The 17,722-nt window shown below is 44.7% G+C and overlaps 1 protein-coding gene and 1 pseudogene across 2 annotated transcripts in view; one reads left to right on the top strand and one right to left on the bottom strand.

Annotated features, from left to right (window-relative positions):
- The window catches only part of Ak9 (adenylate kinase 9), a 134,376-nt gene that overhangs the window by 57,234 nt on the left and 59,420 nt on the right, over window positions 1-17,722 (bottom strand). For both annotated transcript variants that reach the window (XR_015048412.1, XM_021174851.3), the window contains exons 19-20: window positions 12,757-12,833; window positions 9,724-9,891 (exon numbers count right to left, since the gene is read on the bottom strand). Coding sequence is in view for 1 of the 2 variants with exons in the window: in XM_021174851.3 (XP_021030510.1) it covers window positions 9,724-9,891; window positions 12,757-12,833 (245 nt within the window). In the remaining variant the exon portion in view is untranslated. The remainder of the gene's footprint in view (window positions 1-9,723; window positions 9,892-12,756; window positions 12,834-17,722) is intronic.
- LOC110303377 (protein ITPRID2 pseudogene) lies at window positions 14,118-17,535 on the top strand (annotated as a pseudogene).

The following is a 17,722-nucleotide window of genomic DNA, read 5'->3' as shown; positions in this document are numbered from 1 at the left end:
GGCAGTCTGCTTCTCACTACCTCAAAATTGTATTCTCTTCTTACTTTGAAATTGTCTAGGCTTACAGAAAATTATGAAAAAGAAAAGTAAACCTCTTATACCTGTTAAAAAACAAAAAAACAAAACAAAACACCCTGAAGAGATGTTACAATGAAGGGAGGGAGGGAGGGAGAGAGAGAGAGAGAGAGAGAGAGAGAGAGAGAGAGAGAGAGAACTAACTTATAGACGTAGAGGACGATTTAATTGCTCTAAGGAATTTCTTGTGTAAGCCCTTTGTAAATTTTATACTACATATGCTTAAGGTGCTCACAGGAAGAGGAGATAGGGGGTGTGAGGCATACAGGTAGGCCAGTCTAAAAACAAAAACAAAAAAACAAAAAACAAAAAGCACAGTGCAAGGGAAGGCTGTGACTGAAGCACCTGGAGCAGAGTGTGTCTGGAGTGCACGGCTTTCTGACCTCTGTCCCCAGCACCAGCACACACACAGCAGAGTGCAGGGAGAGTCACACTGCAGAGCACACAGCAGAGTGAATGCACAGAGAGTCACACTGCAGAGCACACAGCAGAGTGCAGGGAGAGTCACACAACAGAGCACACAGCAGAGTGAGTACAGTGAGTGAGAGTCACACTGCAGAGCACACAGCAGAGTGCAGGGGGAGTCACACTACAGAGCACACAGCAGAGTGAGTACAGTGAGTGAGAGTCACACTGCAGAGCACACAGCAGAGTGCAGGGAGAGTCACACTGCAGAGCACACAGCAGAGTGAGTAGAGAGAGTCACACTGCAGAGCATACAGCAGAGTGCAGAGAGAGTCACACTGCAGAGCACACAGCAGAGTGCAGGGAGAGTCACACTGCAGAGCACACAGCAGAGTGCAGAAAGAGTCACACTGCAGAGCACACAGCAGAGTGCAGGGAGAGTCACACTGCAGAGCACACAGCAGAGTGCAGGGATAGTCACACTGCAGAGCACACAGCAGAATGCAGGGAGAGTCACACTGCAGAGCACACAGCAGAGTGCAGGGAGAGTCACACTGCAGAGCACACAGCAGAGTGCAGGGAGAGTCACACTGCAGAGCACACAGCAGAGTGCAGGGAGAGTCACACTGCAGAGCACACAGCAGAGTGCAGAGAGAGTCACACTGCAGAGCACACAGCAGAGTGAGTGCAGAGAGAGTCACACTGCAGAGCACACAGCAGACTGTGGGGAGAGTCACACTGCAGAGCACACAGCAGAGTGAGTGCAGAGAGTGTCACACTGCAGAGCACATTTAGGTGTTCTAAGGAGAGGGAGAGCACAGGGCAGAGGTGCAGAGGACAGCCAGTGTCAGGGACTACAGAGAAAGCGAGAACTGCTGGCTAGAGAGCAACGTGGCCCAGAAACTACTTCTCTAACTAGAAAATACTGCCTGATCCTGAAAAGGGAGTCTGAAGTGATCACTGAAGACCTTCTGAGCCAGATGAAGACAGAGGAACTGGAACCCAGGAGCAAGCCCAGTGCAATCAGCAGCCCTACCCCTAGCACCTCAGCTGCAGAGACTCATGTCCTTTGTAACGTTCTCGGGGTTTAGATAGGATGAAGGCCACATTCAGCAATGTGGAGAGGCCGGCTTCCTTTCAAAATGACATCTGGATAAGGAATATAAATGAGTCCTTTTTTTTTTTTTTTTTTTTTTAAATGAACCTCATGAAGGGCTTAAATGTGTACAGATTCAACGTTCTCAGGATGAAGTTGAATCAGATCACTTAGGTAGAATAAACCCAGAATGTTGTGGTTAGGAAAAAACCAAAGGGAAGTCTGTCAGAATGTGAAAAAACTATTGTTGGGGGAACAAAACCTTGCAAGAGGAGCAGCAAACAGCTTTAGAGATCAAGGAATGTGGCCCACCTGTGGTTATCACTATCACGTTATCACGCCCACTGTGTGTGCCTCAGGCAGCTGAGCCCCAGGACTGCAGGTCCACAGGTTATCACACTCACTGTGTGCCTTACACCCACAGTGTGTGCCACAGGCAGCAGAGCCTCCCAGGACTGCAGATTCTGATGATGCCATGGTGTTAGGGAGCTTTGCTCTGCTTGTAGTTCCTCCTAATCTATGAGTGCTTTGAAAACTATAGGGGGTTTGCAGCCCCTCCCTGGGCAGTGTCTCCGGCATCTATAATAATAGTGATTGATCTTTTTCAAAGCACAGTTGCTGGAGCAGACTAATGATTTAACCACCACGCTTAGAAAGAATTTGTAGATGTAGATTGCTAGTAAAGTTAAGATGGCTTTTAGTAGATCTGGGTGTAGAAAACCTTTGAAATTTGGAAAGGCACATGTTTGGTGATTGTGCAAGGGATCGGTCCATGCCACACCCCACCTCAGTTTACCTGTCATGCCTGAGCTGGTTTCTGACAAAATGTTACTAGCCTTTTGTAAGCAAAGGCAAAGTTATTTCTTTTACTTGTGTGAATTCTACAATTCTATGGTTAGCGCATAGTTAGTCAAAATCGGCTGAATGTTGGAATTCTTTTGTAGCTGTTTAGCATCAATAATATCAGTTATGGTCATGATTTTTGTGTGTGCACATGCGTGTGCGTGTACATGTGTATAGTCATCCCATGCAGCTATACAGTGTACATATGGATGTCAGAGGACAACACTGGGAGTCAGTCTTCACCACCTATCTTGTCTGGGACAATGTCTCCTCCTCTTCACTGCTGCCTGTGTCAAGCTGGCTGTCTCACAAGCTTCTAGGGATTCCCCAGTTTCCACCCCCTCCCCACCTTCCCAAAGAGCTTAGGCACAGATAATATGCCTCTGACTTCATGTGAGCCCTGAGATTCAAACTCAGATACTCGTATGCATGGCAGGTGCTTTAACCCACTGAGCCTTCCTCCAAGCCTTAAATAAACAGTTTCTAAAACTGAGATGGTCCCTTCAGTGCATCAATTCACAGGGAAGCTGCAGAACATTGTGGCACTAAGCCATCCTAGATAGAGTTCATGTCTTCACACTCAAACTCAATAATGACCAATTTCTGGAATATAAGGAATAATTTGTTTTTAAATTTTTCAGGGGCATTCCTCCTATGGATATCATTTCTTAATTGCTAGAATTTATAAGAATCATCAGGGAGTTTTTATTAACATGCTGTGGTGGTTTGAATTAGAACGGACTCCATAGACTCATGTGTTTGAATACTTGACTCACAGGGAGTGGCCCTAGTAGGAGGTGTGGCCTTGTTTGAGGAAGTGTGTCACTGTGGGGGTGGGCTTTGAGGTCTCATATCCTCAAGCCATACCCAGTGTGGCACACAGTCTCCTTATGCTGCCTGCAGATCCAGATGTAGAACTCTTAGGTCTGTCTCTAGCACCATGTCTGCCTGCACTCTGCCATGTTTCTTGCCATGATGATAATGGACTGAACCTCTGAACCCGTAAGCCAGCTCCAATTAAATGTTTTCTTTTATGAGTTGTCGTGGTCATAGTGTCTCTTCACAGCAATAGAATGCTGACTAAGACACGTGCATATTCCCAACCTTCATCTAGACTTAGTTATAAAAAAAAAAAAACAAAAAACCAAACCCTGCAGATAGTTCAGAGCCTTTACAATAAGAACTTTGGATAACACATAGAGGTACACACTGAGAAGAATTGCAACATAAGGGCAAAGGTGGAGATAGATGTGAGGCATTTGCAAGCTATGGATTGTAGGAGTCTAGGGAAAAGCCAGGGAGCCTCCTCTGGAGAACATGCCTCAGAGAGAACACTGCTCTGCTGACCCCTCAAGAACAGTGAGAGAATGAACCTGGGGTTGAAGGTGCCTTTTTAATCTTTCGGCTTGTGGAATTTTCTCCTGTGTTTTAGAAAGCCAGCACAAAGCACACTTATTGCAATGTGACTTGAAACTCACATGTGGTATAGGGTTTGGGAAAAATGTATCATCAAATCATGACACAGAACAACAAAGGATGAAGGAGGAAGAGGTGGGAAGCAGCAGTCCAGCAGACAGCCGAGCATCAACACCTAAGACATGCTGTCATGATGCTGCTGAGTTCTTTGGGCTAGGATCTACCAACAATTACTTCAGTTTAAACTTTTCTTTTTCTTTTTAAAGATTTCTTTAAAACATAGTGGCTTTATTTATAATAGCCAGAAACTGGAAACAACCTAGACGTCCCTCAACCGAAGAATGGATAAAGACAATGTGGTCCATTTACACAATGGAGTATTACTAAGCAGTTAAAGAGTGACATCATGAAATTTGCATATAGATGCATATATTTGCATATAGACAGAGCTAGAAAAAAATCATCCTGCATGAGGTAACCCAGACCCAGAAAGACAAACATGGTATATACTCACTTATAAGCTATTATATAAATGATAACTATGCTACAATCCACAGACCCAAGGAGGCTAAGAAACAAGGAGGGCTCTAAGGGGGATGCATGGATCTCCCTAGGAAGGAGAAATAGAATAGATTTTGTGGGTGGACTGGGGGAGGTGGGAATGGGAAGAGGGATCATGTTGGGTGAAGGGGTGATGAGGGGAGAGTATGGGGAGAGACACTGAAGTTGGACATTTAAGGGTTTATGGAAGCCTAATGTAGTGGAAACTACCAGGACTCCATGAGGGTGACCCCAGTGAGGACTCCTAGCAATGGAGGATAAAGAGCCTGAACCAACTATCTTCTGTAACCAGGTAAGGCTTCCAATGGTGGCACTGTGACACCAACTCAGGCACAAAATCTTTGACCTACAAATTGTCCTGCTTGCAAAATGTGCTGGGGAAGTGGTGGCAAAGAACTTGTGGGAGTGGCCAACTGATGACTAGTCTAACTTGAGGTCCACACCATGACAGGGAGCCCATGCCCAACACTGCCTGGATGGCCAGAAAACAGAGGCTGGAATGCCCAGGGATCTAGACCTAGGTAGCACCAAACACAGCTGGCAATCTATCTATCTATCTATCTATCTATCTATCTATCTATCTATCTATCTATCTATCTATCAAACAATCAATAAATCAATGAAATGATTCCTACTGGTGTTCTGCTATACTCGTAGATCAGTACTTAGTCCAGTTGTCATCAAAGAGGCTTCCCCCGGCAGCTGATGGGAGCAGATGCAGAGACCCACAGCCAAATATTAGCTGGAACTCAGAGAATGCCACAGAAGAAGGCAAGGGAGGGTTATGGGAGCCAGAGAGGTCAAGGACAGTATGAGAACATGAACCACAGAATCAACTAAGCAGGGCTCAAGAGGTCTGCAAATCAGTCCTCTATATCCATATGGCTGTTGGTGTGGTGTTTGGGGGAAATCCTGACCATGGGAGTAGGGGTGTCTCAGTATTTTGCCTGCTCTTAGAACTCTTTCCTCCTATTGGGTTGCCTAGCTCAGCTTTGATGTCAGGGTTGTGCCTGGCCTTATTGTGCCATGTTCAGTTGATGTCCCTGAAAGGCCTGCTCTCTTTTGGGAGGAGACAGGGCTAGGAGAGTGGATCTGGGGGAGAGAGAAAGTTGGAGGGATACTGGGAGGAGAATAGGGAAGGGAAACTAGAGTCAGATTAATTGTATGAGATAAGTAAGTATGAATAAAAATTTTTAAAAATTCATATATCTTGGTATTTTGCCTACATAATTATATATGAACCACACACAAGCAGTACCTGTGGGGCTAAAAGAGGGTGTTGAATCCCCTGGAATTATAGACAGTTGTAAACTGCTTTGTGGGTGTTGGGAACTAAACCCAGGTCTTCTTGCCAAGAGCAGTGAATGCTCTTAACATTGTTTCAGCCCCAGCACCTTCAATTAAACTTCTTTATTAAGTTCTTAAAATGTGGGAAGTAAGGCTTAAATAGTTATAAGATTACAAACATCCTGAAAGCCTACCTGAAAAACCATAGGATGAAAACAAATTTAAGTCAAGGTGTGACGAAGGTGTCAGAGCTCACCACCAGTCTAGGGACAGATAGATACCTGTAGTGGCCCCTATGGGAGTGAAAGGGCTTTGCTATAAAGAACAAAAGACTTCAGGGGAAGGTGGGAGGGACTGGAAAAGACAATGCTCTTCCCTCCCTCCCCAGTTTAGATAGGGCTATGAGTTGAACAGAAAGACATCTCTCAAATTAGAGAGCAATTTAGTCCCCAAGAACATTGCAAGTCTGTTATGACTCTGCAGTGTGGTAGCAACAATGTCTTAATATACAGTAGATAAAAGTATCATCCAAATTAGCCTTGAACACATTGGTACAGGGGACAACTTCCTGAACAGAACAACAGCAGCTCAGGCGCTAAGATCAACAACTGATAAATGGGACCTCTTGAAACTGAAAGGCAAAGGACATTGTCAATAGGACAAAATGGCAACCTACAGATTGGGAAAAGATCTTCACCAACCCTACATCTGACAGAAGGCTAATATGCAAAATATATAAAGAACTCAAGAAGTTAGATACCAACAAACCAAATAACCTGATTAAAAAATGGGATACAGAGCTAAACTGAGAATTCTCAGTAGAGGAATCTTGAATGGCAAAGAAGCACTTAACAGGGAAATGTAAATCAAAGTGACCCTGAGATTCCATCTTACATTCATTAGTATGGCTAAGATAAAACACTCAAGTGATAGCACATGCTGATGAGGATGTGGAGCAAGGGGAATACTCCTCCATTGCTGGTGGGAGTGCAAACTTGTACAGTCACTTTGGAAATCAATTTGGTGGTTTCTCAAAAAAACTGGGAATAGTTCGACCCAGCTATACCACTCCTGGGCATGTACCCAAAAGATGTAAGGGTGGGACCTGGAGGAAAGGAGGGAGGGGGGCTGTGATTAGGATGTAAAGTGAATAAAAAGGAATAAATTACTGAAAAAATGTCATCCAAAAAATAAGATAAAAATTCTTGAAAACCTACCCCTACCCATATCTATTCTAAAGTTAACCTATATTGTGTGCTGTTAATTCTTTTTTTTTTTTTTTTTTTTTTGGTTTTTCGAGACAGGGTTTCTCTGTGTAGCCCTGGCTGTCCTGGAACTCACTTCTGAAGACCAGGCTGGCCTCGAACTCAGAAATCCGCCTGCCTCTGCCTCCCGAGTGCTGGGATTAAAGGCGTGCGCCACCACACCGGGCCGCTGTTAATTCTTAACTGAAGTTGAATGTTCTCTCCAAAACAAAAGTAGCATTTGAGATTTGTGACACATACTTGAGGTTAAACTATATAAGTATTGCTTGGTCATGGTGTCTCCCCAGAGCAATGGAACAGTGATGAAACTAAGACACTGCTGCACTGATGAGAACATGGACAGAAAGACACCACACCTGCCCAAAGCAACCCAAAGTATGACAGCTGGAGGGAAAGAATATACATGTGTGTGTGTGTGTGTAAGAGAGAAAGAGAGAGAGAGAGAGAGTGTGTGAGTGTGTGAGTATGTATGTATGATGTGAGTGTATGAGTGTGTGTGAGTATGTATGTGTGAGTGTGAGTGTGTGTATGACTGTGTGTGAGTGAGAGTGTGTGTGTGGAGTGTGTATGAGTGTGAGTGTGTGTGTGTGAGTATGAATAAGATACAAAGATGTCTACAGTAAAGCTGAGTGACACATTTCCCTGGGTAGATGTCTATACAAGGAGCAGTTCCTCAGAAAATTGGACATAGTACTACTGGAGGATCCCGCAATACCTCTCCTGGGCATATATCCAAAGATGTCCCAACCGGTAAGAAGGACACATGCTCCACTATGTTCATAGCAGCCTTATTTATAATAGCCAGAAGCTGGAAAGAACCCAGATGCCCCTCAGCAGAGGAATGGATACAGAAAATGTGGTACATTTACACAATGGAGTACTACTCAGCTATTAAAAAGAATGAATTATGAAATTCCTAGGCAAATGGACAAACCTGGAGGGCATCATTCTGAGTGAGGTAACCCAATCACAAAGGAACTCGCACAATATGTGCTCACTGATAAGTGGATATTAGCCCAGAAACTTAGGATACACAAGATATAAGATACAATTTGCTAAACGCATGAAACTCAAGAAGAATGAAGACCAAAGTGTGGTCACTTTGCCTCTTCCTAGAAATGGGAACAAAACACCCATGGAAGGAGTTACAGAGACAAAATTTGGAGCTGTGACGAAAGGATGGACCATCTAGTGATTGCCATATCCAGGGATCCATCCCATAATCAGCTTCCAAACGCTGACACCATTGCATACACTAGCAAGATTTTGCTGTAAGGACCCAGATATAGCTGTCTCTTGTGAGACTATGCCGGGGTCTAGCAAACACAGAAGTGGATGCTCACTGTCAACTATTGGATGGGTCACACGGCCCCCAATGGAGGAGCTAGAGAAAGTACCCAAGGAGCTAAAGGGAACTGCAACCCTATAGGTGGAACAACAATATGAACTAACCAGTACCCCGGAGCTCTTGACTCTAGCTGCATATGTATCGAAAGATGGCCTAGTCGGCCATCACTGGAAAGAGAGGCCCTTTGGACTTGCAAACTTTATACTGGGGTACAGGGGAACGCCAGGGCCAAAAAGGGGGAGTGGGTGGGTAGGGGATTGGGGGGGTGGGTATGGGGGACTTTTGGGATAGCATTGGAAATGTAAGATTGATTATGGATGAGAACTACAGTGATTGCAGAAAAAAAAAAAAAAAAAAAAAAAAGAATGACCAGAGCTAAATTATCTGGAGCAATCTTAGCCAGCAGAAGGTTTGGTTGTTCCCAGGACTTTTGTTCACAGACCAGACTCTATGAGCCAGAGCATGTGCATACACGTGTGTGTGTGTGTGTGTGTGTGTGTGTGTGTGTACACAGACACATAATACATGAAAGCAAGTGTGAGTATTCAAAGGCACATAATACATCTCCAGGGAACTTCAACATAGTCTTCTTGTCTCATGCAGCTTTCATGTTAACTAACCACTCATGTTAAAGATGACAACTTATCTAAAAGATTAAAGATTTCATTATCATACAGTATATAATACACTAAATTATCATAGTATACCCCTATGTACAGATCATGTACACTTACTCTGTGCTAATTAAAACTTATATTTTCCTTTCCCTACCCCCTCTTCTCCTTCCCCCCTCCCTCCTTTCCTCCCTTCCTCTCTCCCTCCCTCCCTCCCTCCCTCCCTCCCTCCCTCCCTCCCTCCCTCCCTCCCTCCCTCCCTCCCTTCTTTCCTTCCTTCCTTCCTTCCTTCCTTCCTTCCTTCCTTCCTTCCTTCCTTCCTTCCTTCCTTCCTTGGAAAGGTTGTTCTATGTAGTCGTGGATGTCCTGAAACTCAGTATGGAGACCAGGCCTCTTTGGAACCTACAGAAATCTGCCTGCCTCTGCCTCTCCAGTTCTGAGATTAAAGACTTGTGCCACCACACCCAGCTAAGACACTTTTATAAAGAAATGAGATAAAAAGCAGAGCATGTATGAGCACAAAATAAGAAGTGCTTACTGCAGGAATTCTGGTGACTCTGTATGAGTTTAGATGCTCTTGTGTTTGCATGTAAAATGGGATCACATGACATAGTCTTGCTTTTTGGATAAAATGTCCTACAGACTATACCACTGTCCCAGGACTGCATACTCTCTAGGGTCCTCCCCATTTGCCTTCCTAGACAGCTTCCATCATGCTCACACATATGCACACACACACACACATGCACACGCGCACACGCACACGCACACGCACACACATGCACACACACATACCCATCAGTCAAGTCTCACCTGCTTCAGGTTCATGGTCTCCTTCTGGGGTCTCAGATGTTTCGGACGCCTCAGGCAATGATGACCCTCGGGTGTACTCAGGTATTTCCTGTGCCTCAGACTCCTCATGAATTTCAGAGTCCTCAACATCAACCTCCTCCTCGGCCTCATTGTCAGGATAGTCGGGGTCTACAAAGAGTTACAAGAAGTAAGTTATTATTTGGTTAAAGTCAACAAGGGGTTGTTGGGTAGTGTGAAGTACCGAGCAGAACATAAACGTAAGATTGGTGTTCCTCCAGCGTGCGGTTCAAGGGTGAATGAACATAGATGAATGACTGCTGTATTGTATCTAATAATATGGTAGAGAAGGACAGTCATTCTATCAGAGTGCTCTTGGAGAACCAGAGGAGGGATTCCCTTAAAAGAAGAAATGTTCATATCAGTCCCAAATGCTCTAACAGCAAGAGGTAAGAAACAGCCAAATGAACTGGGTTTCCATGCTCCTATTGGGCAGTACCAGACTAACTCCCCATATAGATTCATAGCTAGCATAGAGCTAATAATAGGTCTATTATATCTCACTGTAGTAATAATATAGCATATGAACTTATGTGCTCATTCTACATTTAGGAAGTATAGTTGCAAACTTTACATGGAAGTCCTTCAGAGGGAGATGGCAGGGTGTGAGAGAACCCATTTCCTAGTCTCTCTCATATATTTATGAAACTGACACAATTGTTTCTGAGTTCTCATTGCGTTTCTTTCCCCACTGCCTTTCTTCCAAGAGTCATGTTCTGATGGCGATGCTCTGGCATCTGGAGTTGATCTAAAACCAAGGTTTGAGACAGGGCAGTGAGTATGTTTGCGTTATGTTTGTGTTAGGCTAAAGGTTTTATGGAAACACACACAAATGTGAGGCAGGTTTCATAGACTCTTACTACAGCTTGTGAGGAAGTGATGTGATCTAAGAAGGAACTTGAATGCTTTTTCAATAATATATCATTTATCAAAACTTCTTAGAATGGGAAAGGAAATACTCATGGGAGCAAATATGGAGACAAAGTGTGGAGCAGAGACTGAAGGAAAGATCATCCAGAGACTGCCCCACCTGAGGATCCATCCCATATACAGTCACCAAACCCAGACACTATTGTGGATACCAAGAAGTGCTTGCTGACAGGAGCCTGTTATAACTGTCTCCTGAGAGGCTCTGCTAGTGTCTGACAAATACAGAGGTGGACGCTCGCAGCCAACCATTGGACTGAGCACGGGGGATCCCCAATGGAGGAGTTAGAGAAAGGACTGAAGGAGGCTGAAGCGGGTTGTAACCCCTTAGGAAGAACGACATTATCAACCAACCAGACCCCCCAGAGCTCCCAGGGATTAAACCACCAACCAAAGAGTACACATGGAGTACCCATGGCTCCTGCTGCATATGTAGCTGAGGATGGACTTTTGGGCATCAATGGGAGGTGAGGCCCTTGGTTCTGTGAAGGCTTGATGCCCCAGTGCAGGAGAATTTGAGGGAGAGGAGGCAGGACTGGGTGGATGGGTGGGGGAACACCCTCATAGAAGCAGGGGGAGGGGAGATAGGATAGACGGTTTCTGGGGGTGGGGAGAGCGGGAAAAGGGGATAACATTTGAAATGTAAATAAAGAAAATATCCAATAATAAAAGTAATCGTATGCAGCAGGGTGGTGGTGCACGCCTTTAATCCCAGCACTTGGGAGGCAGAGGCAGAGACAGTCAGATCTCTGAGTTTAAGGCCAGCCTGATTTACAGAGTGAGTTCCAGGACAGCCAGGACTACACAGAGAAACCCTGTCTCAAAAACCAAAAAAACCCAAAACAACAAAAAAAGGTCTTATGCATCTGATTTAGGTATACTCATTTATGTTATATTTATCTATCTTAGGTATATTAGAAAATATTTGTAACATTATATAAATATCATGTTATAAAATTATAAAGAGTTCACACCCTCTTTTTCTAAAACCTCTTTGGGACATCTGTGCCTCACAAAGTTTCAGAATGAGTCAAAAGACATTTTAGGAGCCATGAACTGTTTGTAATTTGACTATTGATCATGTGTTATATTAGTTACCTGCTGATTAATCAATCATTCATCTCCCCAGACTGTCACTTGTTACCCTGGCAGTTTCCATGAATGGGGCATTTAGCAATTGCTCAGCGGAGTGCTTCTGGCTTCCTGTCTCCTGATTTGGGGAGGTTGTTGACCAGGGCTACAATTTTTGAACACTTATTTCCGGGGTGGGAACCAGAAACCAATTATATTGAAACACAGTTGTTAAAATAGAAGTATTTGGGGCTATAGCAAATGTGCTTAAAAAAAAACCAAAACAAAACCCTAACATTAGTCTTCATAATTACTTTACCAGGAACAGCAGTAAACACAGATATAAACTATGATGCAATAGAAACATGTCTGCATTTGCACTGATGTCAAGTGACATTTGTATTGAGGGACAGCTAGCATCACTGTGGTTCATTGTCTGTGTTCATAGGCAGAGGAGACACTGAGGCTTACTTAGTTAAAGGTTATTGAACATAGAATTGCAGTCCACAGACCTCTACTCTAATTCACAGACCCCAGTTTGGGAACCTCAACCTTAAAGAGAAAGTCCTTTTAGAAAAGAGGTGAAAGTTTTAAGTATGAAGACAATGGGTATTGCAAGAGTTTGGCTGTGTCCCCAGGTCTTGCAGGATCCTTCCAGTAGAAGCAATTACCACAGCCATATGTAAAGCATGACAGAGGTATGTCTGTAGTGTAGCCTTCTTAGAGGGCGCACAGGTAGGTCTTGTGTTGGGAGTGCTCCTTTTCTGTTAGGAATCTTTTTGTCCTGTGGATCTGTTATCCCAGTTAGAAACTAATTTCATATGGAAACCAGAACACTTTGGGGATGAAAAGTGCAGGCATACACCTGCACCCTGGGCAAACTGGGAGACAGATGCCTTTATAATCCGCTCACAAGCAGCAGTAACAAGACAAGGCTAAGTGATGTGCTTGGTAGTGATGTTGTTAGTCTGGGCCTGCCTTTTGATTTCTTAGTTGCAAGGTCCATCAGCCTTTGTTTTTCTTCTTCCAGTCTCAGTTCCTCTTCTTTGACTTTTCTGAAATGAAAACAAACAAAATTCAGTTTCAAAAAACAAAATCAGGCAAGCCTTCTTCTTATAGGATTAAATGCTCACAGTGGTGAGCGTTGACGACTCCACCTTCAAGTACCCGCTCTGCCTTTTATTTGAAATGAACAACTTTATCGCAACATTTTTGCTGAGAGGATATAGAATGTTAGTCAGGTGTTGGTCAGGTGAGCTGTTACACTGAGTGAGAGTCCCCGAGGGGAGTTGTGAGGAAGGCGGAGGATCTGGAATGTTTACCTCAGACTTCACAGGTGATATCCATAGTATAATGTTAAGTGAAGAAGAAAAACCTAGAGTATACAACTATATATACAATATAATTTTAACTTTGTAGCAGCATATATGAGAACTAGAAAGCTAACGTTAATCAAATTATAGACAGTAATCATTTCTGGATAATAGTATTATGAGAGTTCAATTTATAACTTTTACACTAGTTTTTTTTCTCTGTTGAATAGGAAACAATGTTTCTTTTCAATCATAAAAACTTGGGGTCTGGAGAGATGGCTCAGGGCTTAAGAATACTTGCTGCTTTTATAGAGGTTCCCAGTGTTATCCCAAGCACCAACATGCATCTTACAACCGTCTCTAACTCCAGCTCCAGAGCATCTAAAGCTCTCGTCTAGACTCTAAGGCTATGTGCATCCACGTGTGCAGATATTGACTTACATAGATTAATGTAATCTATAAACAAGAAAATATCAGATCCAGATTCAAGACAGATATTAATTGAAACTTTAGCTTTTGAAATTGCAAATTCAGAGTGTACAAAACTTTTTAGACCTTTAAAACTTGATCAGCACCCATGGATAAAAGGATTAGAATTACTGCTGCTATTGCCCCTCTGTAATTGGACAAGTAATGGCCAATAATCCTACATATAAAAATCTCTCCCTCTCTCTCTCCCTCTCCCTCTCCCTGTCCCTCCCTCTCTTTAAATTGTGGGAGACAAGACCATTTGAAAAGGGATTATAGATAAGGCATTCCTACAGACTTCTCTAGAAGACCTCAGCCTTTTGGGACTTTTAGAAGGTATGGTAAGGGTAGGCACTGGACTAATGAATGCAGATCAGTAAGAGATATGCAGGGTAATTCCTTACCAGTAAGAAACTCCCTATGAGATAATTCTTTAAATATGGAAACCTCCCAAAGGGCAGTGACTAGTACCCCATAAACAAAGAACATGAGCCTGGTATTTTCTGACATTGATCCACAGAGCAACTAGAGAAAACTAAACTAGGTACTGGAGATCTAATGCATGCTTCAGACGGCCACACTATTCTGGACTTAACCACAAGTAGCCCATCAAACAAGGCAGATCAGCTCTACTCGATAGAACAAGAAATTCTGGAGGTATCTGGAAAACAACACCTTGTCCATCTTTAAATTAGTTAATTGACAAACCTGTGTGGGAAGAGCAATGGCCGTTGACTGAAGAAAAATTACAGAAAATTGAGCAGTTGGAACTCCAATATATAGAAAGTCCATATATACTTGGAATTCTCTTGTATTTGTCATTAAAAAGAAATCTAGAAATTAGGAAATGTCGACTAGGGTCGGGCAGAGCTCCCGGCTTGCTGGAGCCACTCTTGCAGGCCAGGTTCACGTGATGCGCCTGCCCTCAGTCCCTCCGTCCCTCCGTCCCTCCGTCCCTCCGTCCCCCCCCCTCCTCCTGCAGAGCTGGCTCTGGCTCCCCACAGGGCCCCCTGCCCGGCTGGGTGCTGACAGCAGCAACAAGGCTCCCTGCAGCTGCTGCTGTGTCCCAAGCAGGCTCGGGCTGGGCCCACAGAGTCCCCAGCTCGTCCATGAACTGACCCCTATCAGCAGAGGAAGGCCTGGGCCAAGTGTTGCAGCTCCTGGCAGGCATGGGAGACCAAGATCTGTCCACAGAGATGATGACGCAGGACAAGGATGAGGACAATGAAGAGAACCTCCCAGGTGTGAAGCTGCAGACACCCATGAGGGGCAAGAAAACGTGCCTAATGAGAAGATAGATATGGCTCAAAGACTGCTGCACCCCTTTGGGAGCCTCACTGGATGAGCAACGTGAAGGTGTGCCCAAGGGTGTGTTTGTGAGAAATGGAGGAAGCTTTGAGGATGACTTGTCACTGGGAGCTGAAGCCGATCACCTACATGAACCTGATGCTCAAGTTGAAAACTGCAACAATATCTTGGCCAAGGAGAGAAGACTTCAGTTTCATCAGTAAGGGAGAGAAATATGAATTCCACTGGGTCTGGGCAAAGCAGTAGTATGGTGTCAAGTGTTTCAGAACCGCTGGAGCTTTGTGAGGAAGATCACGAAGAAATTCTTTTTTTTTTTTTTTGGTTTTTCGAGACAGGGTTTCTCTGTATAGCCCTGGCTGTCCTGGAACTCACTTTGTAGACCAGGCTGGCCTCGAACTCAGAAATCCGCCTGCCTCTGCCTCCCGAGTGCTGGGATTAAAGGCGTGCGCCACCACGCCCGGCCACGAAGAAATTCTATGTAATCTTGGATTTGGACGAGATGAACCAGATACTGCTTCTAAAATTCCTTCCAGATTTTAAAATTCATCATCCTTTGCCAGAGGCATAGACATTAAAGTATTTCTGAGTGCACAGATGCAACAGTTGGAAGTAGAGAAATCAAACTATGCTCTGACAAGCCAATTTCGCCAAATTGAAGTCCTCGCTACTGTGGCCAATGCATTTTCTTCTCTCTATTCCCAAGTCTCTGGAACTCCACTGCAGAGGGTTGCAAGGGAAGTAAGTCCTCGGTGACCTCCACCAAGGAGGTGGCAGACACCGCCTCCCCCCCCAACTCGAAGCAACACTGCAAACCGTCTGATGAAAACACTATCAAAACTAAACTTATGGGTTGATAAAACAGAGAAAGGAGAAGGAAGCCCCGCCCCCTGCTGCTGAGAAAGGTAAGAGTCTCACTGTCTGAAGATGGTGGTGGTGGCAAAAGTGATCCTAAGCTTCAGAAAGTTGTAAAGAAGAAGGAGTCGTCTTCGATGCTGGCTACAGTTACAGAAGTCTTGGGTCACAGACAGCGTTGATGCAGACAGACTTTCTGAGGAAGCAGATAGTAACATCAGCCACAAGGAGGAAAGTGAAAAAAAGCAGAGAAGCTCACAGTCAGGAGAATGACGCGCTCCAGAAGTCTGCTGTTACAGAGCCCGACTTTGGTCATGACGGCAGCATGTCCAGCCACAGAGAGCTGGAGAGCAACAGTGAGCTGAAAAGTGCCCAGGCGTCCTCGAGCAAGGTAGAGCCTGTGCACCCCTGACAATCCCATCCACAAGGAAAGTAATGATGCAGCAGAAAGACCCTTTTGACATGGAAGAGGGCCAGAGCACAGAGGGAGAAGCACTTCATGTGCCAGCCACTTGCCAGCGAAGTCTTGCCAAGTCAAAAAGAGGTCATCTGTTGAGAACTGCAAGTCAGCATTCCGTCAGCAGCATCTTTGCTGAGGATTCCGCAGACTGCTCCTTCCTCAACCACCTCCAGGTTCATGAATCCCTGCAAGCCAGGGGGAGCAGTGCTGACAGCTGTGACAGTGAAACCACCGTCACATCGCTTGGTGAGGACACCGTGACTCCTAAGGCACAAGATCAGCCTTACTTTAGTGAGTCAGAGGAGGAGTCCCTGGCCTCTCTGCAGAAAGGAAGAGCAAAGGTGGTAATAGTGGCTGGGACAAGGAAAACAGACAACCAAGATTTCCCTTAGTGTGTGACCGCAGAGGATGCTGGAAACAGTGAGTCCATGGAGGGCCCGTGTGAGCCTGGTCCTCAGATCACAGAAACAGAGGAGCAGCCAGCTCTGGCAGCCACTGGAGTGGAGAGAGTGATATGGAGAAATATGTGACTTTGCCCAGTACACCACACACCATATTCTCAGACCTTTGTCTTCCTTTGAATCTCAGGGCATTGGTATGAGCTCTGAAAAGGAAACAGGGTTTCCCTCTTCTGTGGACAGAGTGAATGCTGCCCTGCAGAGAGCTCAAATGAAGGTTTGCAGTATGTCTGGGCAGAGAGTAGGGTGTAGCCTAATAAAATCAAAGGATCTAGTGAAACAAAGGTACTTGCTCGCAAAAGCTGGCTGTCCTCTAAGAAGGTCTCAGTCTTTGCCCACCACTTTACTGAGCCCAGTAAGGGTGGTGACTTCTGTCAATGTATGATTATCTCCAGGACAAGAGACCAGGTGCAGCCTACCGTCCTTCACCTACAGGTACACACCCAAAGAGGAACAAGAACTGGAAAAGCAAGGGACTGAACACGATGGTCAGTCTCTGGTTAAATCTGCCATCTTCATCCTGCCACCCTCTGTGAAGAAAGAAGAAGCCCCTCAGAGTGAGGGGACATGACTGGAGAAATGCCACCATGGAAGGCTTGCCCCCTGCCCACAGTTCACTCCAATATCCCAGTCCACTTGCTCTCTTAACTCTGTCCACTCTGAGTTGCAGGACAGGCCCCTGTGTGAACACACAAGGACTCCAAGTGCCCACATTGTCCCCAACATATCAGGTGCCACATGTAGTGCCTTTTCTCCTTTCGGGTGTCCCTATTCACACAGACATGCTGCCCACCCATTCAGGGCATGCCACAGAGATGCAGTTGCTTCGGTTCAAAAATCTGAGCTATATATAATTCTTACAGTTTTATCAGATTTTTGGGGGAACATATCAATATAATTATTGACTCACAATACACAGAGAAGGTTGTGTTACATATAAGATTGGCTGAACTTATTCCCGATTATTCAGAATTAACATCATTACTTATGCAACTGCAACAGACAATTTGAAACAGAAACTATCTGTTATATATCACCCATATTTGATCTCATATGGAATTGCCTGGTCTATAGGCACAAGAAAA

Source organism: Mus caroli, unplaced genomic scaffold (assembly GCF_978045245.1).
Source record: "Mus caroli unplaced genomic scaffold, Mus_caroli_1 scaffold_9, whole genome shotgun sequence".
Lineage (NCBI taxonomy): Eukaryota > Metazoa > Chordata > Mammalia > Rodentia > Muridae > Mus > Mus caroli.
The sequence above is the reverse complement of the archived record's forward strand: the minus strand, read 5'-3'. Positions and strand labels throughout refer to the sequence as shown.